Source organism: Paralichthys olivaceus, chromosome 13 (assembly GCF_024713975.1).
Source record: "Paralichthys olivaceus isolate ysfri-2021 chromosome 13, ASM2471397v2, whole genome shotgun sequence".
Lineage (NCBI taxonomy): Eukaryota > Metazoa > Chordata > Actinopteri > Pleuronectiformes > Paralichthyidae > Paralichthys > Paralichthys olivaceus.
Genome location: NC_091105.1, coordinates 1,411,911 through 1,437,636, shown reverse-complemented (window position 1 = coordinate 1,437,636; position 25,726 = coordinate 1,411,911). Strand labels below are relative to the sequence as shown.

Here is a 25,726-nt window from a genome sequence, read left to right as displayed (position 1 = left end):
GGTCACGGTGGCCTCGCAAAACATATTGTCGGCCTCTTGAACCTCAAGTCTGTCTTGAGGGAGTGTCTTCACTTTTTGACCAGTCACGAGGATCACAGCGACCTCGATGAGTCTGGGGAAAAAAAATCAATCGAAACTGCTTGACTGGTTGATCGAGGCGTCAGTTTCATAATTCTAGTTGTAGCTCCGGTCGACCAAATATGTGCACATCACTTTGCAAATGCTAATCTATTGGTTGCAGCAGCTTTGAAGCTATTTGAGGTTATCTCATGTTGTTCACTGTCTTTATTATCAGCTGGTCGTGGTTACTGAGCAGCGCTGACTAAAGCTTCGACATCTTAAAGGCATCTGCTCTCGCTCTGTCCCTCGTCTGAATGGACCAGAACAGACACACACATGCAAACTGCTTTTGATCGGAAAGTACCTCACTTTAATTTAAGCTCACGCACACTTCCCCAGTTCCCCCCCGGCTGAGGCATGGCAAGCTTTTAGAAGTCTCACAGACTGCGTGGGTGTACAGTGTGTGTGTGTGTGTGTGTGTGTGTGTGTGTAGTTTTCTCTCACAGCTGTTTGTTATCTGGGTGCCCCCCCCACCAGTATCAAGAGATTCTCCAGACGAGATATCACCGTGGAAACGCTGACTTCACACTCAAACACGCCCCTGCAAAGCTCACACTGTAGTAAATTACTCGGAGCTCAGCAGACACGGAGCACCTGTACATACATAACGACGCTTTGAGCTCAACCCTAAAAGTAAAACTTCTTGATCGCCTCCTGCTGGCTGGCTGCAGTACAGAGCCGTTCTCAGACATGATCATGGAAACGCAGCAGCAGATCGTCCGACTCGTTCACAACAACTGGAACATGTGAGGGACATTCAGGCGAGGGGTGGAGCCTGTAGAGCAGCAGGAGGCGGGACATGATGTATAAACAGTGCTGTGGAAAGATCAGTGTTTTTACAGCTCATCCACACCGGCGTCAGCCCTTATCACCAAAACATCTGGAATCTCCTCGTCTCTCCAAGTTGATGCTTCGTCTTCTGCGTGTACGACTCCTCCTCTTCATCCAGAGATATTTGGATATCTTCCAGTTTTGCATCCGTTAGATATAATCAACTTGTTTGCACATTCTCCTGCTGTGTTCTCTCGTGGGAACTCACTCAGACTTTTTCCAGATGTTTCACTTGAGTGCTGTCAGGGAAAACTCCGGAGAATGTCCGGATCAATTGACTCCGACATTTACGTACAGCCCTTTGAGGTCGCTTCAGGAAATTCTCATGTCCTTAAGCAGCAGAAGTCATAAATTAAAAAATGTACGTGAACGGGACATCAATCAAAATAAATAACTCAAAGTTGTTAAATATATAAATGAATAGATTTCTGGTACAAGTGACTTCATCGACACAAAATGGCAGCATACGTATCTGTGGTATTTTGGCTTCATTTCTGGATAGTGGCAAAAAGTGGAGATGTGTCGTCCATCTTTTTATATAATTCTATGGTGTGTGGAAATAATAAAACCTCTAGGGGCGAAACGACCAAATGAAAAACAAATACTCCACATTGTCACCTATACGTCTTGTAGCTGTTCACATCTTTAAACAAATCTTGTGCAGAGAAACTTTAATTCACCCTGTGGCTTCCAGACTGTTATATCTCACCTGACGGGTGAGGGCTTCACTGACTGTTGTACATTTAATATCAGATGACTGGTCAAACTGTTCTGCCTCCCTCCGTTTATTTAGCTTGTTGGACCTTCTCCTGCCCTGATGAATGAGAGCTTGATTTCATCCTGTGTGTGTGTGTGTGTGTGTGTGTGTGTGTGTGTGTGTGTGTGTGTGTGTGTGTGTGTGTGTGTGTGTGTGTGTGTGTTGGCGTCAGCTTTGAGATTTTTAGTTCGTGTTTATCCACGGACACTGGGAGGGTGTATGCATGTAGTGTGTGTTTGTATAATTTGTGTGAGTGTGTACACGCTGTATATGTCTGTGTGATGTATGTGCTGAAGGTAAATGAGTGGATTTGTTTGTCGACCTCTTCAGGGAGATCGACTTTCATATAGATTAGACGAACGTTTCCTCAACCTCAGTGTCCTAAACTCTGCATGATGACTGATACGGCCTGCACACACACACACACAAACACACACACACACTTACTGCTGCACATGCATGTAAAGTTTTTAACTCATTCTTGTTAACCTCAAACCCATCATTAGTAAAACATCTAAGCGAGGGGTGGAATTGAAAAACCCCAACGTTGTGAAAGAATAGTTATTTTATGGTGTTGTTTTAGAATTATTAGGCAGAATTTAATCCATTCATCCATCCAGGACTTGGCCTGTCGATCGGTTGAGTGCCTGCTCTAAAAAGCTCAAAGGCCCTGACACGTTTCATATAGTTTTTAGTCCGTTTTTCTTGCCCAGGAAACGGTCACGGTGTGATGAAAAGGTTTCTTTACTGGCAGTCATCCATAAAGCAGCCCGTTAGCCTGCCAGCCGTTTCTCACCGAGGCTCAGTGCTACTGTACAGATGAGTTCAAAACTGTAAATCCTGTGTTGCAATACAAAAAATCAAAGTTTAGATTGTTTCCATTCTCTGTTAGATACACAATGTTATGAGGAATCAGAGTCACGTTCAGGTCTGGTAATTCTGCAATCTTGTTAAGGCAGCGAATAATTAGAAAATTCAAGAGATTTAATTTCACAGTCTGTGAGCTGGTTTTGTCTACACACACTGTTAACACTGGAAGCTTGAAAACAACTGGGGATGTCATCACCAAGCTCACATGCTGACATATTTTTAACGTTTAGCATCTAAATTCAGTGCGTTGGCGTGCTAACATTTATAAATACACATTAAACACAAATTAGAACTGAGGCTGGTGGGAATTAAAATTTAATACCAAAATTAATATTCTGACCAGATCATCATCTAGACTCAGGGAAGTTATTACAGGCGACTCTGAATCTCAACTTTATTGAATCATGGCAGTAAACACTTGCTTCATTGTAGAGAGTAGTTATTTTTCTAATATTAGTGCTATGTAAACTATTTAATAAAGAAACCAGTGTCTTCCTGGTCAAAATGACTGGAGTCTGTGAGCGGCAGCCATATTGGATTACGGGCCTTACGGTTTAGGGAACATTTCAGACACGACAGGTTTGATTAACGGCAGGTTTCTGCTCCAAATGTGCATTAGTACGTGTAAAAAAAAAACTGTGAGCAGATAAATCAAGTCATTTGGTGTTTGATCTGCGGTTCTGACTCGGGTTTGGTTGGTTTGGGAGCTCTCCGTTCATCCAGGTGTTAGAGCTGAAGGATAGATTCCCGCCAAGCTGCTTCCAACGCCAGCTGCTTACTGGAAAACTCCTGATGCTGAAGATGCCAAAATCAACCGACCACAGATCAGTCTGACCACTTTATCCTCAGTCATTTGCCGACTGCTCACTGATTAAAACTGATAGTTTGGGGGAACAGCGGGTCTCCTGGTGTGTTGACTGACCTGACAGAAGCTGTAAAGGAGAAGGAGAATATAAGACTCTAGTCACGGATTTATTTAATAACCAACATGTTTCACATGTTCAACTTTATTTAAACGTGAACAAATCAGGTGCTGGAGGATTTCTGACTCGGCCTCACAGATGAAGTTTCTCAGGAAAATTACGGATGTTGTTGTGGTCTCGGGCTGGTGGTTAAAGAAGCAAAACTTGTAACCAGAGAGTCACTAATGTGAGTTTTTTTGACTGGCTGTGGAATATGTGATGGGAATACTTAAATGAGAAACACTCTCTACGCAGTGTAAGGTGTTCTTGAGCAAGGCGTTTCACTTCCAGCTCTGCCAGGAGGTAACACAGACTGACCACTGACCACCAGTTAAAACTGATGTAATCAGTTACGTATTTCTCCACAATAAAAATGATATTACATTAGGGAAGGTAGATTTGCTAAGTTCACATGACTGGAATTCAAGACCATAAAAGGTAGACTGTGAATAAAGATCGTCTCCACTTGTGGTCAAAATGAAGCCAAACTATCTCGGATATGGGCGCTGACATCTTGTGCTGGTGACATCATTTGAAGCCAGAGTCTGTGCAGTAGTGAACGTGGGGTGGAGCCACTTTTTCTCTGTACAACTGATACACACGCTCGACCAATCGTGAGTCAGTGACGCCTCAGCCCAAGGAAATAAAACTAAACTTATCGGAACACTTGAACACTCATTACTTTGATGACAACTTTACCTAAAATGTAAGAAACCATCTTTGAGAAAAAGGTGTTTGACTTGATCTTTGATTTTTTTACAGTCCAAATGTTTTTGCTTCACTTTTAGAGACCTGTCATCCATCTCACTTTACAGTCCACTGCACAATAACAGCTCAGAAAAGTTACAGCAGACGACAAACAGCAGAATGACTCAACTCCAACATCATCTGGATTGTTATCCACAGACATTCTTTAGTTTGTGTAAACACGTGTCTGTGTCCCTCTCAGGTACGAGACTCTGGCCGTGGCCACAGAGGCAGAGAGTCGACAGGATCCTGACCAGCCCGTCAAGACTGGAGGCAAGAGGCTGACAGTGAGTCGTTAACGTTTTAATACTCCAGCTCATCAGATCATCACCCTGAACAAAACCTTCCCCACATTAGCACAAACGCGTTAGAACCATGAATCCCAGGGTTCAGAGACAACACGTCCATATTCACAGAGCTTAACTGTGAATATGGAGTGTGGTAACATTTGTGTTAATGTGTGTGTGTGTGTGTCTGTCTACCAGCCTGACTGGACCTTTGTCCTGGGAGAACAGGCCCTCGACCTCTCTGTGCCCTCCTTCTCACACTCCTCGTCATCCATCTTCGTCCTGGGTGAGAGAAACCTCTACTGTCTCCGAGACAACGGCCAGATTCGCTTCATGAAGAAGCTGGAGTTCAGCTCCAGCTGCTTCCTCCCCTACGCCTCAGGTAAACCACGACCCTGCACTTTTAGCACAGGGTTAAAATAGTGCAACGGCGAACTGTATTTAATTTGAACTTTGACTCTCTCGATTGTTTAGCTGTGTTTATGACCTGTACTGCAGCCTGCCGCCACGACACGATCAAGAAACCATGCGTCCATCCTTATGTCCAGTCTATGCTCTTAACCCTGAGCATTTTGTAGTTTTAACAGGAAATACCATAAATTTATATTTAAAATAGAAGCGGGCAAGAAACGTTGTTGATGTTCCTGCAGGAACGTGGACACATGATTTCTTTCTGAGAACTGAGTGCCGTGTTGTGCGTGGGCTCGCGTCACATTTAGCCACTGCAGCACTGGTGAAGCTCAGATGTGTTCCCCCTGGTTTAAAGTGCAGGGCAGCAACACAAACCTCAACATGCATCAGTGCACCTGCCACAACCAAACGCCTCAGAGCAAGTGAACAAAATACACAAAAACAAAGCGTCCTGTGCAGAGGCCCAGTGCCACATGACCGGCTCTACAGGAAGCCGCCTTTGGCAGAACATGATGGAACAACTGCAGCAGCCCTGCTACATGCATTAAAACACAAGTGATCAGAGTACCGAACAATCTGTAGCACATAAACACATGGTGCAAGATGAATGAACAACATAATAAAGGCAGACATTTTAATGTGCATGATACATTTGAGATATACAATTCTGTGTGCCTCCTTGGGTTTTCTAAGAAGTTAAAGGATTAAACAGTAATACTCGTATACACTTAAAAAATACCCCAAATTCCAAAACCCTTGGATTAATAAAGATATTATGAGTTTATCACATTCTTCCTCTGCTTCTGTTTCTTCTTCTTTTTCTGTTTCTTATTCATCTTCTTCATTTTCTGTCTTCTTCTTCTTCTTCACCCTCTTCTTCGTCTTCTTGTTCTTTTTCGACTTTGTCTTCTTCTCCATCTTATGCTTCTTCTTCTTCGTGTTTGTCTTCTTCTTCTCCTCCTCCTCCTCCCGTGACATCACAGTGGGTGAACAGTTGGTTTCTCATCCTATCTGCCCATCACCCTTGAAACCACATTTAAATGAGCTAGATTTAGATCTTTTCATCACCGACACCTACAAGGGTTATTTCAGCTGGTCTGGGTGCTGTAGTGTTTTCATACTCGACTAACATGACTCAGAGATTTTCTTTCTTGTTCTCTTAAAACATGTCCGGATCCTTAAAATCTGTTTTATCATCTTTGTTTTATGTGTCTCTTTTATTAACACGTGTTTCTGATTAATCTTCAGACGAGAGAACTGAAATGCTACAAATCTCAATAACCTCAATCTTTGTTTCTGTTCATTTCAATTACACTGACATCCAGAGACAAAAGCTTTACTGTTACGTTTAGCAGAGTGAAAACTCGCTGCGTAAACTTTTTGAACGTGAAGCAATAAACAACCTTTTTATGAGCGTTTTCAAACAACAACAAAAAGTTTCTGCCTGTTTCGGTTTATGCAGTAATGAACCGTAGAAACATTTCGGTTGAGAGTGTTGCACTTGATCTGAAATACACCAGAGAGCTGACAAATGGAAAGAGAAAACAGGATGTGAGGAAAGTAAAAAATAGACTGGGGGCAGGATCCAGAAGGGAGGATTGATGGAGAGATCGTGAAAACAGCCGGGAGCGTTCTACCAATATCTGTTTTCAATTTCGGAATTAAAATATCTCGGCTTTTTCAAAGTGTTCGCCACTGTCTGTTCCAGACATTATTTCGATTATTTAAATTACTCTTGAAAATTGCCCATAAATTCAATACACGATGTACCAGTGCAACAAAAGCAGCTTTTATTGGGACATGATTCCTGTCAACAATCAAAACCGCATAAAAGTTCCCACATGGTGGAGAGACGGATGGACTCCTGGGATCTGGCTGCTGCTGCTGCTGCTCCTGCAATCGTCTGTGTCCATACTTCAGTTTCTTGTTACGAGGCCAACGTGTAGTGACTGAGTGACTGTCAGAGCTGCCACCCAGCATTCAGTAAACACTCTTTATTCTCCTCACAACCCTCACAGTGGAGAGTGCAGTGCAGATGAGGGGAGACGTCGCTGATCTCCACTGTTTCCTTACTCTTTTCTCCTGGCCCTCAGCCTCACAGCTGCCTCCGCTGGAACGCTGCCCTCAAACTCCCCGTCCACCTCCCTCTGTCTGTCTGTCTGTCTGTCTGTCTGTTCCTTTCTGTCTCACAAAACTTTATTGGCTCCTCTGCTCAGCTGAAACCTTCCAGCCAGAGTTCAGGTCCCACGTCGAAACCACAATGAGATGCGAAATCACTTCCTTTTGAGATGAAATTATACGACCCAAAACTTCCAGAAACACGACAGTTGAGCAACAGATCGTCTTTCACAATGCTCCTCTCTGTTATTGCCAAAACTATGTGTATGGCTCTTGAGACATTTCTATTCTTCCAGTTTCATGTCGATCACGTGGTAGAAACGAACACTCTGAAATGTTCTGGCGTAAGATGGCATCGTTCGTATCCAGGATATTTCTGGAAAGTGGGAGGAAGTGGAGACAAGTCGTCCATCTTTATTTACAGTATTTGACTCCTACTTCAATCAAGATGGCATCGTTCGTATCGTATTCGTGGACAGGAGCAGAGGAAAGGATCAGTGAATGAGAAAAGATGAGAACAAGCAGATGAGAATAGAGCGGAACATGAAAAAGAAGGAGGCAGGAGAAGTAATGGAATTGCAGAGGAGAAAGAAAAGAAGGGGATGTTGAGATGAGAGCGAAGGGAAAGGGCAGTAAAATGTTTGGGAGATGCTCGGCCTGAACACCGATCGGACCTTTATAATCAGGTCGTAATTATAATGCTGATGCCGAGATAGAAGGTGTGTGTTTGCTTTGATGTGGCACCAACACACACTCTGTCATTTTGACCCCTGCGCTGTACCACCCGGCTGACCGCTGTTACTATATTACGCCTTGTGTATTCAAGTGTGCGTGTTTGTTTTGCGTGTGGCCGTCACCTCAGATCTCTCTAGGTGGTAAGTGCACCATTGGTGGGATCGACTGGACGTGTGTGTAAAACAAAAGTAGTAAAACGTGAGTATTTATATTTAATGTTTCAAAGCGTGAGTCACAGGAGGAGGTTTATATGGAACTTCATATGTAGACCTACAAAAACTGACCTTGTCTTCAATTAAATCATCTACATGAGAAAAATCTATGCGCAAACCAGATGGGAGACGCACAGAGATTATTTCTTTCTTTGCAGGAGACCACAAGTTGCACTCATCTTAAAGGTCAATGCCACCCACCACAGGAATTTTGTTATTTCTGTTATTTCTGCTTCATGGTTTTTGGATATGTGAATATGTGCCACTGTTTTCCAAAACCAAAAATCATAGACAAAACCCTCGGATTTGTGCTGCTATGAAACTGAGGCTGGGCTTCTGACCATAAATGACTAAGTTCAATCATCACAGTGAAGTAAGGTTTCTATCGTAGAACTAGTAACGAGCATGTAGCCGATTATAGACCTCATCTGGGGGTTTAAACTCACAAAGAAATCTTTATTCTCATTATAATTTTACGAGTTTACATTTCACTGGAATAATCCATTTTGGTCCCTTTTTAGCACATAATCATACCAATGGTTCGCCCTCTTTAATACATATACGTCTGAAACGTGTTCAAACCTCAAACCAGGCACTATTAAACATAGACGCATATGGAAATACACCTTTTCGTAGATTTCCATACATAACTGTCTTTTAATGTTTACGTTATATATATTTATGTAGTCTACATAAAAAAACTGCGATTCAGTATGGAGGGGGAAAGGTTTATTTTTTCACGTACGTCATGGAGGTTATGTTTTGTTCTGTTTGTTTGTAGGATTGCGCAAAAATGACTCAACCAATCCGTGTTGTGTATTTAAATGTGGTTTCAAACTTTGGTGGAGGTATATGCTCTCTGAATGACATTCAAGTTTCTTATGGAGGTTAAGAGTTTTACCCTGATGTTTTTTTCATTCTCAGTATATTTTTCTAAATGTAAATATCTAATCGCATCTTTTCTGCATTGTCTATTCTATAAAGACTCTTGTTCTTTAATCTGACAATTCATTTCATTTCTTCGTCTCCTCCAGTGACAGACGGCATGACCAACCTGTTGCTAGGTAACCACACCAACATGCTACTGGTTTACCAGGATGTGACTCTGAAGTGGGTGGCCCAGCTCTCCTTTGTGCCCGTGGCCGTTCGCATCGCCAACTTCCCGTACGTACGACCCTCGACAGAACCCGTCTGTTACAGTTTCATCACTCTGAGGAAACACTGACAAGAGCTACGTCAAGATCATTTGTGTTCCAATGTTATATTACAAACACACTCGTGGACACTGTTACAACATGTGCACACACACAACACACCGATAAAAATACACATGTTAACGCTCACGTACACACGGCAGGTATGGTACTTTATTTATCAGCTTGTGAAATCCTGTGTGTAACTTTTGACAGGAAATTACCCAACAATGTCTTCCAGCTGGCCAATCAGAGCGGAGCAGGGAGGGGCCAGCTGTAGCCTTTTCCAAACAACTCCAATCAAACCGCAATTTAATACAATTACAACTCAAAACACAAACACGGATGAAAAATGACGTGTGTGTGTGTGTGTGTGTGTGTGTGTGTGTGTGTGTGTGTGTGTGTGTGTGTGTGTGTGTGTGTGTGTTAGATACAGGAGATAGTGTGTGTCTGGGTAGCTTTTTGGTTTAGTTTGAGGCTGTGTTGTTTTAAGGCGCTTGATAGTCATCATCTTGTTCAGTGTGTTGGCAGGACCCTGCACAGAGTGTGGGAGAGAAACACACACACCGATATACACAAAACAAACACACACACACACACACACAATGGCTCCAGCAACTTTCTGTGGCTATTTGTCATTTACAACAGCGTCCCACGAGTCAACACAGATTATTATTTTCTATTATTACAAGACGTATTTTTGTTAACCTTCGACCGATCAGCTCCAAAAGCTAAGCTAATATTGTAGTGTACCGTTTATTCATGAACACACATGTGACTTCAGCAGGTTTTTATAAAGATCAGTTCAATGTGTGAGCGATTAGAAAAGAGCAGAGGAGCAGAATCACTTGTTGACCAATGTATTCTTGGGGGGGAGGTGGAAGCCAGATTTCCAACCACTGCTAAAAGAACCCATCCTTGGGGAAACAGTGTATATTATTTCATTGATGTATAAATTGCTGTAATAGATGTTTTATGCTGCAGTCCTCAGTGTCATGTACAGTTTGTTATGATGTTATAACTACAGCCAACATCTCTAACAGCAGCTGCTGCGAGTTTCCTCTTTTTGTCCGTTCGTATTTATGATCAACACTTTTCCTGTGGTGGGAACTGATTTTCTCAGAGGGTCGGGGGAAGTGTGTGTAAGTGTGTGTGTGTGTGTGTGTTTGTGTGTGTTATTGAGTGAGTGAGTGAAAGCTGTCGTTATGAATGAATGTGTGTGTGTGCGTGTTGGTCATGTGTGTGTGAGTGAGTGAGTGAGTGAGTGTGTGTTTCCGCAGCAGTTAAAGTGAAGGTTTTATGCCCCCTCAGACGCCCTCCTGTGCAGGTGTGGAGGCGACTGCTGCTCTAGACCTGAACCGTGTGAGTGTGTGTGTGTGTGTGTGTGTGTGTGTGTGTGTGCGAGTGTGTGTGTGTGTGTGTAAAAGCCTCACGAGTCTCAAACTTCATCACATCTGCAACCAGTTATTATGCACGTACACATACACACAGTTAACATGCATGACTGCATCATTCATTATTTCCTCTCCTCTCCTCCTCTTCCCCTCCTCTCCTCTCTCCTTCTCTTCCTCTCCTCTCCCTCTCTTCCGCTCCTCTCCTCCTCTTCCCCTCCTCTCCTCTCTCCTTCTCTTCCTCTCCTCTCCTTCTCTTCCTCTCCTCTCCTTCTCTTCCTCTCCTCTCCTCTCCTCTCTCCTCCTCTTCCCCTCCTCTCCTCTCTCCTTCTCTTCCTCTCCTCTCCTTCTCTTCCTCTCCTCTCCTTCTCTTCCTCTCCTCAGGGAGTTGAAGGGAGTGGTGGTCAGTCTGAGTTCAGAGGGTCACCTCCTGTGCTCATACATGGGTACAGACCCCTCCTTCTTTTCCACACCCAAGGTGGACGCCAGGGAGGCCGACTATGAGCAGGTGGACGCTGAGATGAAGAAGCTACAGAAGTTCATCAGAGATGCCACAAGGACTCAGGGTAGGAGTCATCTGCACTGGAATCAACATAAAAGTCACTTGAACTCTGCAAAACCTTATGTTGATTTCCTGGAAGATGTTTTTATGGCACGTTCACACCTTCCTTGTTTATTATCCAATAAACAAGTTTGGGAGGAGCCTCTGACCACAGTCTGTGGTTTCCTGACCTCTCTTAATACATTGCTTGCTTTGTTTTTTATTATCTGGATTTACGAAGTGTCATGTTTGTGCAAGTTAATTTATTATTTGGGGGAAACACTCTGTAACTTGTTATTTCAGACATCCTCCCCAAACCTGATGCTGAGGAGGACCTGACTTTGAAAGCTGCTGTGTCCTCCAGTGTGGACAGTCCATCGGTAAACGCACAAGAACACACACATTTTCTACTAAATGAACAAACACAGAGACACAGTGGATGAATCTCTTTTTGTCTACAGCAAGCTCTGATTCAAGATATCAATGGTCTGCCCATCCCTTCAGTAACCATACAGGTGAGTGATGTCATGACGTACTTCAACACCTGAATTTGTTCGTACGTTATACGTCTGAACCCTTGTGTCCTTGTAACTTCTGTATCCTCCTTCTCCAGGTGAAGGTGAAGGCCAGCAGCGTTGTGTCGTCCTGTAAACTGAGTGTTGCCGTTCAGCCTCCTCTGGCCGTCACCCAGGACCAGTTTGTCCTCGAGCCAATGGGTCAGTCAATTATTTTCTTTGTCTGCGTGTGTGTGTGTGATTGGAATTTCTGAATAAATGTGCAGATTCTGTTGGCGAGGGACAAGATTTTCAAGGAAGGAAGCCTTCTCGTTTGTATTTGTAGTTCGACCAGTCACGTTTCAGCAGGCTTTGGTTGGTGGCAAATAAACAGACTGAGGTGAAAGACTATGTGATGTTTAAGTTGCCTCCATTTATAGGCATCATTAGCTGAAGGCTGTTAACAGAGATTAGCCTAAATGTTATCTGGATCTAAAGCACCTACAAAAAGCAGATTGAGATCCGAGATTGTACCTTGAAGGACTCACGACACATTTGACTCAAATAGGATAAAATTGTGAAGCGATGACAATTCATTTTGACATTATTTAAAGCCATCACTCAGAAACAGCAGGGAACATGTGATTCTGAAATGTGACTGGTCGGTGGTAGGAGGGTTTTCTAGTTGCTGTCGAGGAGGCTTGTGCAGCGGTCGTGGGTTTTAAACTTCCTCAGGCGCTAAACAATTATTTTATTATAAGTATGAAAGTACCAACAGAAGAATAAAAGTGTGGAGTGCAATTTATGCAGCTGGTTTTTGTGTAAAATCTTTTCATCATCTGATTTCAACTTTGGGACAAACTTTGTCTTTAGTTTCTCCCGGCCCTTCTCTTCCATCCACTCTCTAAATCACACACTCACTCTCTAAATCACACTCACACACACACACATTTATACAACACACATATTTTCCGCTCTTCTCCTGTCCATCACATCCTCCTCCACAGTTTGAACACACACACACACACACACTCCCCGCTGACAGCTAAGGGAGTGAGAGGTGTGAGTCTGTGTGTATTTGTTCAGCTCTTATCAGTCCCTCTCCTGTGTGTTCCTTCGTCTGGTGTGTGTCGGTCACTTCGACCAGACGCCGGTAACTTTGATCTAAATCACCTAGACACTACGTACACACAACCTCACAACCCCAAACACTGATATCTGCTGTCGGCTCGTTAAAAGAACATCTCCCATCCTGTAACACAATGTTAACCTTTTGCTTTGAGCTGTTGCGCTGCCCCTGTTTAACCTTTACATTTGTGGAATCATACAGTGTGTGTAATGTAAACCAGCTAGGTGAGGCTCTTATCGCAGCATACATACTGTACCATGAGAACTCTTTTTTTAATCTAAGGCCCGATTGGGAGGGGAACCTCTAAACCAAGTGTTGGTGCCTTGCACTGCCTGTTGGCAGTGCACATATGAAGTCGGAGTCCTGTGAAGGACCCGTCTTTCTTAACAAGACAAACAAACTACGATAGCGGTCTTGGTCGAGGTGTGGTCAAGTGCATTGTTGGCGCATTGCTATTTTGCGGCAGCGGAAAGCAGTTGCAGGATTGGCTAACTAAAACCTAGTCTGAAGATAGAGCTGCAGTATATTACTGTTATTGCCGCACTCATGATTAGTTTAAACCTAAAGCTCTCCCTCTTAAAGGTCCAGTGTGTAAGATTTAGGTGAGAGGGAACTATTGGCAGAAATGTAATGTAGAATAATCCTCATCATTTCATCTAAAATGTATGAATTGTAGTTTTCTTTACCCCAGAAAAGGCCCTTTTATATTTAAAAACTTTATATTTAAATCCTGAAGCTACCACAGGTTGTTTTTTATGTTTGGAAGGAGAGGGTGAGGTGAGGGGTGTTCAGCTGCAACATGCAATTTCAACACTAGATGTCACTAAACTCTACACACTGTACCTTTAAACCGCGCAGCTGACGCAGCAACCAATTTTTCTGCCATTTTTTTTGCCTAAATTCCCTTTCTTAAATCTTAAATCTTTGGCTTATGTCTTTCTAAAATCCTCCCTCATTAAACCGGTCACATTCCCAGGTGTGATTGGTTTTAATTATATTTTGTGTTGAACCAAAGCATCAGCATTAAAATAATGACAAGGATCTTACAAAGAAGATAAAGAAAGGATCTTTAAAAGAAATTGCAGGTTGGATGTAGATGGTATGCAGTTTTGGCAAAGGTTTGCGTTTTTTGTCAACCCATGTTTGACAAGGATTCTTGTGTACGGTGTGAATGAAGCTCTACTGTGGCAGATCTATCTTTTTTTTAATAAGATTTCTGATCTCGAGTTACTTCTAGAAATTGCATCTGTAGAACTAATTTAAATGTCTGCTTGACAATTCAGACAAGTTTTTTATTCTTCAATTATTCGTCAATTCTTTCTGTCTGTAGGTTGGATATTTGAAGTTAACTATATTAATACGTATATATATTGTCTTGTAACTCTCAATGAGGGTATGAATAAAACTAGAAAGGACTTGGTATAAGGTCATATGTCAAAGGAAATGCTTCACGTTACATCAAGTTAACATGGAAGGTGTCTGCAGTAATTTTCAAATCCATTTACTCAGCAAAGCCACAGAAGTAGCAGAGAGTGTTTTTTTCCTCTTAAACTTCTCCCTACATTTGCTGGAAGCGTCATCCATCATGGAGGAGTATTCTCTAACTTTTCTGACACGGACCAGTATGGATTTTGAATTTATGATTTCAAGATGTGAGCAGCATTCTCAGGCGAGTGGAGCACCATCCATTTATTCCCAGCGCTGAATCAAACTGACCACTGCCCCCCCATGATTAATGCAGAAATGTGATGCGTTTCACCACAGTGCATTCTTATCTGTAAATATACCGTACATGACCCCGACAACTGTTAATCCAAACACGATGCGTTTTTGTGCACAACACACAGCGTATTTGCTGTAAATTCTTTTGCCAGTTGCCTATTTTTTATACGACTTGCATTTCATATTTTGACATATTTCCCACTGCACTGCGCATGTTTTAAATGTATGTATGCGCTTTAATATGTCCATGTCCATATAGTCGGTGCGTAATTCTTTTATTTCCAGTGCCCAAACCGTTGTAATGTACACTTCCCACAGTATATTCATTTATACTCTTCACCAAATACAGTGCTCCAGCTGTAAGTATAAGTCTGCAGATCCCTAGAATGGTTTTAAATCACTATGCTACTCAGTAAATCACAATTATATATATGTACAAGAAAAATATATCATGTTTTTGAGCGACTTGTTAATTAGGGCAGGAGACCTGATTTCTAAGGAGGTCCGGGTTGACGAAGTGGTTAGTACATGTACCGCGTGTACTAGGTGTTCTGGCCTATGCTGAATACATAACTTGAGCATTGGCCCCCAAAGTCCTTTTATTTCTTATTTCTGGAATCATTAGATAGATATCTACGTTTGTTTTGTTTCTTATTTTCAAACTGTCCCCGTTGTGAATTAACATCGACTGTAAACTGAAGATGTTTGTTTTGTGGAGTGCTTTGAATGAGCCAACGATGGTCTCCACGTCTGAACGGAGAATGAAAAGCAAACGAACAGAAAACTAAATCAAAAGTCAAGTCATTGAAGGAGATGCCAAAAAAAGGGTTTGGGATTTGTGTGCTGGGTTTGGTTTTTCTCTTCTCGGTCGTAGCTCTCATGGATTCTCTGTTTATGCAGGAGATCAGAGGCGGTGAGTCACTGCCCCGTCACGTTTACGCCACTGAAGAGCTGCTTTGTTTACATGAGTTTAGGTAGCGGTCAGAAGGGTCAAATTCAGGAGCCTGTCACAAGCAGACGCACACACACACACAGTTACAGAGATACACACCCAAGTCGTATAAATACTTACACATACATAACCAAGCACATGCACGTGTCACTGACTTACTGTTTAAATATAGACGCACACACACACACTCGAAGTAGAAAGTGTGTGTGTGTGCTTGTCGGCTCTTTTGTCTTCCTACTCACAGGAATCTGACACTGCCTGTCACTCGTCAATCGACAGCTCAATGCAGCGAAACACGAGAACTACAACTCTGTGTACCGTTGCCGCTCTCCTCTCCCACCTGAGTGACCCCTCACTGGCCTGCTTTGGCCCAGAATCGGCCTGGCTCCGCTCCGCAGCAGAAGGACCACCGTGGCTGACCCCAGTGGTCGTTTGGCCCGAAACTGTGTGTGTGTGTTTCACATCCGTAACAGTTCTGGAAAATGAGAAGGAAAAAAAATTAATTAATGGAGGCTGATGAAGATTTAATGAATGTCGGGACTTGGTCGACAGACGAGCTGGATCCCAGTCACGCAGCCAGAGTTGACTTTAGGATTTTGTCCAGAAAATTGCCTCTCAGGTAATGGATTGCAGGGGAAGTGGCCGCGCTGTAGTTGGAATAATGCCTGGTGTAAACTATATGTAAGTGCAGAGTATACAGTGACGTAAACCAGGCAGATTATTACCCATAAAAATACAAAACAATGACAAACGACCTCCAGAGCTGCACCAGAAACAGGATGTCGTTATTCACTGCCAGAAACACAAAGGTTACCAATTAACAGTGTTAAGGGTGTTTTAAGTTCACTTACAGACATAACAACTCTTAAATTATTATACTTAGTTGGCTGACATGACTGACAATAACTTCTCCGATAGCAACCACTGACTGCTACTTTTTTATTTTGTGGGCTTTTATACATAAACATGGACAAATTTACAACGTGCGCTGAAGAACATCACACACACACACAATGCACAACAACACCTCCCAAAAGTGAAGTTTTCATTTATGTATTTATGGCTAAGGTTGAGCATAAATTAGTCTTTAAATACCCACAATCCATCTTGTGTCAACAATTATCAGCAATAAAAATATTTAAATATAAAGAATATCTGCAATGATAGTGAACAAAGGTCCTGGTGTACCTGATTTAGGGCGTCACACTAGCTAATGGCACTATTAAAGAAGGAGGTGAAAAGCTCTGTGTTCTCCTGACGTGTTGTCAGACCTCGTCCAAAGCCCAAACTATTTATAGCAGTTATGAGCAGCCACAAGTGAAGGCGTAGTGAAAAGTCAAAACGTCGTAGAGAGAGAAGAGTAATGATAGTTGTTCAAATGGGGATAACAGCGCATGTTTTCACTCCTGGAACGGATTCAGAGCGTTGCACTTGGCCGTACACGTGAAAAGTGATGGGAGTAGAAAATGAAAAAGGAGAAGTCGAGGGAGAAGTTCAAACTCTACATAAACTCTCTGCACGCTTGATAGAATGTGAGCTGAATGTCTGTTCCTGGAGTGATTTGAAATGATTCGCATCTGGTGCATTTAAACTTTCTGTTTTCTCCTTCACTCTTTTTTTATCCCGATGTTATTTGATGAGTTATTCGAACTCATTGTGGACGTTATATACAACAGGAAATAAAAAGAACAGACTCGAGTTGTGGGCAGTGACGAGGTGACGGGTGTTATGGGAAAATACTTGAGAAACACGACAACACTCCCCTGTCAGCTTTTCATCATCACCTTATTCCTGTTCTCTCGCTCTCTCACTTCCTGTCTCTCTCTCACCTGCTCATTTTCTCCTTCTGACATCGTAACACACGGATACTGTGCACACACGTTCCCACACAATTGTAAACACACATTCTTAAAATGCGCACACTTAACTCTCTCGTGTGTGTTGGTCTGCTGCTGCTGCTCTCCCACATGTCTTTGATTATCTGGCTCGGTGTGGTGCGTCCGTTCTTGTGTGTGCGCGCGTGTGTTTTCAGTGTGAACGACAACTTGTGTGTCTTTGCAGGGATTTGTCCAAATCACTTCACAGTAGAAAAAGTGATGATGCGTTTGTGTGTGCACGTGCGGTTCAGTGTAGATGGGGTGTGGTTGGTTGTGGATGTATGTGTGTGTGTGTGTGGGGTGGTAGCTCTCTCGGACTTTTATTGTTATTCCAGTTTTTATTCGTCTCAGATGGCGACTCAATCCCCTGTTCACCACACACTGCCTCCTTTGTTCTGTCTCTCTCTCCTTTCTCCGCTCCCTCCCTCTCCCTATTTCCTCCTCTTTTCCTCTGTCCATCTTTTCTCCTCTCCCTGCTTCCTCCCCTTAAGCTGTCACGGCATCCGCCGATATCTTCTTTTTGTCCCCTCTGTTTCCTTCTTCTTCCATCTTCTACGTTACCTCTTTGCTCGGCCACCTGTCTCTCTTTAAATCTTGATTTTTCTTTCTTTCTGTCTCGGCCCGCAGCGTTTCTCAAATGAATGTATATTTAATCTTCTCGCTGGCAGCACCGAAAACTCTCGTCCTGATTCTGGAGAAAAATCTCAAATTAAATCCAACCCTAATTTACAGACCGCATTATCGTCTGGTGTCATGTGGAAACTGATCGTGTCTGCAAACAGAGGAATCAGCATCTTCACGCCACAATGATCAAACCACAGATTTCCTCCCTAAATATCCTGGATATCGCTGGTGATTGTCGAGGTCCTGCTGATGCACTCGCTCGAGTCAGTCTCAGTTGTCAATCATCGTTAGAAATAAACCTACAATGACACAAACAGTTAGGTCCACGTCCCATCCACTAACACGGAGGAGGCAGTTTATGATATTCTTCATCATCTTCATCTTCATCACACTTCACATGGAGCTCTCCTGAACAGTGACCCGACCTGATTCTGACCTGCAGAGGTCAAAGGTCAGTGTTTAACACCACTTCCCTGTTCGCCTCGGGACATGACGAGATCGCACACACACACACACACACACACTTAAACACACACTTAAACCAGTGGCAAGACTGGAATGTCACAGGACAAATAACACATTTCAAAGTTTGTTTTTCTCTCTTTATATTATTTGCACATGGTGAAGAAAGAATAGACACACAAGTGCACACTTGCCCCTTTCCCATCTCCTTGTGGGGTATAGATCCCCATCTCCACCCTTCTTGACCTGTAACCTCCTCCAAACATTCTGAAGTCAGTTTAACCTGAGCTGTCAGTTGCTATAACCTGAACCCTGAGGGCAGCGACAGCACTTAGCTACACAGACAGAATGAAGTCGAAGCCGACAGTAGTTCACAGAGCGACCTCTAAAATCAGATTTTCATTAAATAACCTGCTTTACTTCTTGACCTGAAATAAAACCCGTCCTCAGACACTATCTGCTCCTGGTGAACATATTGTACCATATTGCAGCCGAAGAGCGGTGAAGACCAAAAACAGAGCTTAGAAAGAGGAAATACTGGACTTAAATTCATCACTGGGATGCAGACTTGACTAAAAATGAATATGGGGTTGATTTGCAATGCAAAATCCACCGCACAAAAAATATATTTCAGGTTTAAAGGGCATTTACATGTGCACAACGACTACGTCACATATTTCATGTTCCCGTGGAGCAGTGGTTGCTAACAACTACAACGCTGTCTGGTGCATATTCTCATCATCCAGTTACACACATAAATACACTGCCATCAAAGTCGATATGTACCCACTCTGGGTGTATAAATAGCTATATGGGGGAATTCCATAAAGAAGGAGAAGGTTGGAGAGAACAGCTGGAGAAAACTTGCAAGGAAATCAGAATGAGACTTGATCCTTTGCTTAAAATGAAATAGAAGGAGGAAGTCGGGGATAAAAACGGTGCAGAGGCAAAGAAAAGTTAGAAAAACAGAACAGAAGAGGATGAGAAGAAAGTTAAGAGATGGAGAAAAGTGAAGGAGGAGAAAGGGGGAAAATGAGGAGGAGAGGTAGTAAAGTGGGGGGGATTTCAGAGTCCCTGGTGGAGTTTGTTTTCGTTGGCTGTGGTGTTAATGGGTTAATGTGATCTTGAACACTGGGACCAGTCTGAACAGTCTCACTGGGTCGGACCTCCAGGTCACAGAGACCTTCATGTTACCTGGACTTCCACAGCAGCTGCCCCCTGACCCGTCCAGATGTGGCCTGAAATACACAACGAAAAGCTGAGGAGAAAAGAGACAGAGATGGATAGAGAGACAGGAGAGAGAGAAAGACGAGGAGGGAGAGGAGGAGGGATTATTCTGTGTCGTCTTTGGTTTGTTTGTTGGTCTTAATGGGCCTGGGAACACTTAAAGCACTTAAACCTGTCTGACCAGTTTGACCTCCAGGGCGCGCAGGTTAAAAGCCGTCTGCTGACTGACAGGATGACAGCGAGGGAGGGAGAGAGTGAGGAAGGAGGAGAGGAAGAGAGGAAGAGAGTGAAATGAAGGGAGGGTAGAAACAGGAGAGGGAGTAAGAATGCAGTAGAGAGAGGACGGAGAGAGAGAGAGAGAGAGAGGGAAGGGAGGCAAAGATGAAGACACTAAGCCTCTGAGACTTTTGAATTTTAGTTGTTTTAGAATCAATGAAAACTGAGCTTTTACTAAACTCCTCCCTGGGTGAAGATGTTCAGTTTTCAGTTTTTATGTGTTGACAGTGAAAACTGAGATCACGGCTTGTGGCGTCATCGTTTTTTAACCAAAACCCAACGATGACTTTATTCCCCAGGTTTCTGTTTCTTCGACATGTTCAGGGTTGTATCATAAATTCATGTGGACAGATATTTCGTTCTGAAGATCAGAGGAGGGAAAACCCAGAGGAGAACACACGAGGATAAGAAAAAGACTCTGGAGTAGAGGTGGTGGAATATAGTTATATAATATAATGTAATATAAAACCTATAAAAACACATTTTAGTCTTCTGATATATAAATGTTTTGCACTTGATTTTATTCTTCTAGCTTTTGCTCGATGTCATTCCGTCCGAGCTGCTGCTGCTGGTGATCTGCTGCTGCCGTTATCATTCGCGTGTGAAACGTCCACCGAGTGACACGTCCCTCTCACGCTCTCTGAAGCTTTAAATTCAGTTGTGAACGTTCAGTGACTAAATTTAATATATAGTCATGCATTTCTCTTATTTACTGAATTAATATATGCAATTAAACATATTTAACATAGTTAAATCAATGTAAAACTGCAAAGGTTCAAAGTGTCGAACAATTAAATGTAGTCAATCAATATTGGCCTAAAAATTAAGTAAATGTTTGGTTCAGCGTCAATACAGAAGAGAAAGGAGAAGAAGAGAGAGGGATACATGGTACAGAGGAGTGTGGGAGAAGATGAAGGCAGAGCGGAGGTCACGCTGTCATGGCGTCTGACAGAGTGTGGGGAAAGTCTCTCTCTCTCTCTCTCTCTCTCTCTCTCTCTCTCTGCTTTTCATCATTCATCTTCTCCTCTGCCTGTCGGAGGGGAGGTGTCTCTTCTCCTCCTGTCATCCATCTCGCCTCCTCCTGCTCTGTCCATCCTCAAACCCGAGAGGACTCGTCTCCCACAGCTCTCTCCCCGAGTCTGTGTTTGCGTGAGTTCAAGAGGGTCGGTTCTAATGGTTCTAATGTGGAATAAAATGTTCGACAGAGTCCGGTACTTACAAACACACTCTGTCTACACACACACACACACACACACACACACACACACACACACACACATACTTGGGGTTCAGTCACCTGTAACAGGCTGAGCTCAGGAACATCACGCCCCATTACACCACCACACCGCGCTCTGTGTGTGTGTGTGTGACTGCATGAAGCCATTAGCTGTAATATATCCTTTCCTCTCTGTCTGTATTTGATCCCTGCTTTTTCTCCGCAGCCTGTTTGCTCTGTCTCTCCCTCTCTGTTAGTTTTGGGGTATTTGAAGGGAAGCGACAAGTCATCACCCCTTTCTCATGCTACATGTGATTTCAGTGTGTGTGTGTGTGTGTGTGTGTGCGTGTACTTGGATTTGAGTTAAAGTTCTGGCGAATGCTGTTAATCCTCTGTCCTCACCTTGCCTGGAGATGTTTGGTGTAAGGGTTGCTGTGTATGTGTGTGTGTGTACATTGAATGGTCTGGTTAGTATTGGTATTACTGTATCCTGTCCACACCTCAAAGATGATGACTCTCTCTCTCTGTGTGTGTGTGTGTGTGTGTGTGTGTGTCAGTCAGTCTGGCTGCCTTGTCTCCTTATCCATCATTCAATGTTTTTTCTACAAGGCCTGTTGGAGTAAAACCGCTTCTGTTCTAGAAATAAGAAAACCTCAATCAAATTACATTTCCAATAACACATTACTTAACTTAACGTACTTAAAGGGGAACTCCAGTGATTAAACATTGCACTCACAATTCTAAACCTCACGAGACATTTAATAAAAGCATGAGATGTTGACTTTTAGTCCCGAGTATAACTAAAGCTCTGAAAACCTCAAACCCACGATGACTTGAAACAGCAGTGTTATGTTTTCAGAAGTAATGAGAGCTCCGGAGGACATTATACACCTTTGTTGAGTAATACTCCTCATCACAAACATTTAAATTCACTAGATCCTGATTTTCTCTAGATTTATATTTATTTTTTAATTCATTTTTATTTATTTCTCTGTTGACATTTATTCCTCTCTCTCTTCAGGTGTTGGCTCCTCCACAGTTGTTAAGTTTTCGGCTTTCCTCAACGGCCGCTGCCCCCCCGCTGATCTCACTGGAGACATCACTGTGTCCTACAGCTCGCCGACAGGTACAAATACCTACACGACACAAGTTTCATCCACACACGTAACAACGCTCACCTGAACTCTCTGTAGCACAAATTAATTTGTCACAAACGGCTATGACATGTGTGCAGATGGTAACTGTGTTAAAGGCTTTTATATTTATATATATTTATATATATATATATAAATGTTCTTTCTGTAATCCAGTCCAGTCTGTGCAGTGTGCACATCCACTGTAACCGTGCTGAACAGCAGCTGCTGACTTGACGTAATGACATTTGGGCTCTTTCCAAACAAACCCAGTTCATCCCCCTGCTCCCTCCAGGCATCTGTTTCCCGGCCCTGCAATATTTCTGGAAGATATTACTTTCCCCTGAAAACCAACAAAACCACTCTTTATTTCAAATGTCACAGACTTCCTTTTTGAAATACTGATTTCAGCATTCGTTTTAAAAAGCAGCTTGTGAAAAAAAAAAAAAAAAAATCCATGTTTTCATGCTATTGTTTCCTTTGGATTACATTTGCTTTGGCAGCGCCGGTCGGTGGAACAGTTTTCCCTCCCCAGAAGCACTTTTAATGTGAAATGTCTGGAAACGTTGGGAAGTGTGTATTTTTTGTTAAACCTTATTGTGATGCTATAAATAGCTGAAAATATGGAGTCTGGTGTTTTTCAATAAGCCTTAGACGCGAAGCAGCTGGGGGAGAGTGTGTAGCCAAGCTCGTGTTTTGGATGGGACTTGTTAGTTTGGAGTTATAACTAGAAGAGGTTTATTCTTGGTCGGAGGAAAAAGAGACACAGCAGGATTGGAAAAAAGCACAGAGGTGTGGTGCACTGAGTTAAACAAGGGGAAGCAGGTGAGGAGGTGAGTTATGCTCAGCAGTAGAAAAAGAGAAGAAATGTACATAAGCTTGGGTGGAGAGAAAGGAAGGGAGGTATTTTATACTGAAAAGTTAAAGGGCAGGAAGTAGACGTATGCCAGGGCGAATATGAGAGAGGAGGGAAACGGAGGGTTTTATAAGGTGTGGACCCTGAGAAGTAAAAGGTGGACAAACAGTATAAAGCTGGGACCTGGCTGCAATGGTTCGCTACCCGTCAGCTGCAAGATGATGGATGGTGTTAAGTTAGGTCAAAGCTCTGCGCAGGACAGTAAAGCCCAAAACTGGGACTTGACTTTCAGGCCACGCTGCAGAGAAAACATTACTTTATGGATCTGGCTCCGTGCACAGTGGCGTTGTTATGTTGAAACAGGAAGGCGTGGCTCAGGAGGCACAGTAATGTAATCTGAGGGTTCCTGGTTTGATCCGTGACCTCTTGAGAAGGCGTGTCGAAAGTTTCCTTAAACAAGACACCGAGCTCCTTTTCGTACGTCCATCAAATATTTTGTTAATCTGATTTCCGTGTAAGAAATATCATATGACTAAAATTGAAATCGAGCCTGAAAACAAATTCTACCATTTGCAAAACTGTGTTAATTTCAACCTTGTCACCGCAGTGACTTAAAGAGAATGAGACATAAGCTGTGTTCTAATTCAGGAGTCACATCCCTCAGAGGGTTCAGTTAAAGTCAACTAGACCGCCCCATATCATATCTGAGTAACAGGGGATCCATCGGGTAGATCTTTCTATCCCAGAATCCACCCAGCACGAGTGATGAAGCTAAAGAGCTAGCTAGCTATACATGCTGATGTAACAGGTATCACGTGTCGGCGCAATCGGCATGACAGCTGACATGTCTAGTGCATGTGTGTCCACAGACCAGTTTGCCTCATTTTTCTCGGCCTCCATCTTCTACGCCCAGTAGACTGACTCCTCCTCCCAGAGGATGTGGCCCCTGAGTTCGGACACAGCCATTGATCAGCTGTACAAACACACATCCTCCGTCAGCCGCAGCAGCCAAGTGGATTTAAGAAAGGTCTGCTGGTCTCATCGGACCTGCAACGATTGACCACGATGTAGAGTCCTGTCTGCAGAGTGGTCACCTTAAGAGCTGTGGCACAGCTGAGTATCTGTGGCTGTAACTCTGTGGCTGTGTGTTCCTGCAGGGCTAATCTCCATTAATGCCTCGTCTCCTCTCATCCTCTAAATGCTCTCCTGGAATGGGAGGAATGCATCACTTTGTCTCTATGTCTTTCTTTCTCGCTCCGCTCCCACCCAGGGGCGACGATCACGCCTCCACCACCACCCGCCCCACTCGACACCACTCCACCCCATGGCCGCTGAGGCCGTCTTTAAGCCCTACAAAGGCTCTGACATTTAAGAAGACTGCTGACTCCCTAAGTCCTTCAAAGAAGTCTCGACGGTCGCTGTAGTCGTTACAGTCTAGAAAGAATTTCATTAGTGCCCTCTGTGATTTTCCTAACACCCCGACAATGGGGCTTCACACAAACACACTTCAGAGGGATCAAGTGGTCAAGCTGGCATTTACAGTACATTGTTACCTCATACACAATGGGAATTTTCAACCGAGCACTCAGAGATAAGTTACGACTTCACGGATAATTTCCGTAAAACACGGCCAGCCATGATTCATTGGTTGCTGAGCCAATTCGTGTGGAAGCCTTGGGAGCTAGTTGGCAGTCTTTATTGTTTTCTCCTGTTTCAAGGAGATTGCCAGAGTGACCAGCATCTCCACATGTCCATGTCTTTAGGAGGCTCCAGTATTTTCGTAAGGTCTCTCTTTGTTTCGCTGCCAGGTCTGAAATCTATTTGAAAGAAACTTTTGTTGGGCAGCTGATGTTGTTGGTGTTGTTGCTAACTATCTCTGCCAATCCGTGTCCTCAGCCCTGTTTGTTACTCTTCACTCGAGAGTCAGTGGAAAGTTCAGGCCACTGGCCAAAGGAACAAGTGATTCATTTATCAAAAAGGGTTTTTAGTTTTTTCACATCGTAATGTAAAGACTTTTAATGTTTTCTCATGAGCTGCAGCACGTGAGAGAAATCTGGCAGGTTTCTCTTTTCTGGTTTGACTTTATGGGGAAATTATTGCAGAGCTGTTTGCAAATGCACGTAAAAATTTATAACACTATCGTTGATATAAACGCTGGTTATTAAATTTCCAGGTTGATTTCTTCAGATGACTTTACAGTTCTGTGTTCAGTAAAAATTTACAGAGAGACACTTTGAAAGATGTCGTTGGTGCACGTTGTTGTTCTGTTCATTTTTTAAAAACACCGTCTCAACTTTCTCAGTAGTTCCTTGTAAAATGAAGATGGTTTTCGCAGCCACACAAACTAATGGATCCAGAGTTTCAGGAGATTTCAGAACAGGAAGGACTGATTGAACACTGGCTGGACGCCGGCCAAGCCTGGCTACCGTGTGTGTGTGCCGAGATTGTCTTCTTGCTCCATTTGACATGTCCTCCACGTTTAACTGGAGCTTTCACTCAACGTTGATGCTTTCAGTTCTTTCTTTCTTTTTTCTCTCCCTTCCTTCTTGCGTTGGTCTAGCCTTTTGATTTTTTGGCGCGTCT

General features: G+C 43.2%; 1 protein-coding gene across 2 annotated transcripts in view; it reads left to right on the top strand.

The window, feature by feature from the left end:
- bbs9 (Bardet-Biedl syndrome 9) overlaps positions 1-25,726 on the top strand; it is a 122,262-nt gene that overhangs the window by 10,993 nt on the left and 85,543 nt on the right. For both annotated transcript variants that reach the window (XM_069537819.1, XM_069537817.1), the window contains exons 7-14: positions 4,490-4,574; positions 4,773-4,956; positions 9,085-9,214; positions 11,019-11,200; positions 11,479-11,555; positions 11,637-11,690; positions 11,789-11,891; positions 22,176-22,280. In XM_069537819.1, the coding sequence (XP_069393920.1) occupies positions 4,490-4,574; positions 4,773-4,956; positions 9,085-9,214; positions 11,019-11,200; positions 11,479-11,555; positions 11,637-11,690; positions 11,789-11,891; positions 22,176-22,280 (920 nt within the window). The remainder of the gene's footprint in view (positions 1-4,489; positions 4,575-4,772; positions 4,957-9,084; positions 9,215-11,018; positions 11,201-11,478; positions 11,556-11,636; positions 11,691-11,788; positions 11,892-22,175; positions 22,281-25,726) is intronic.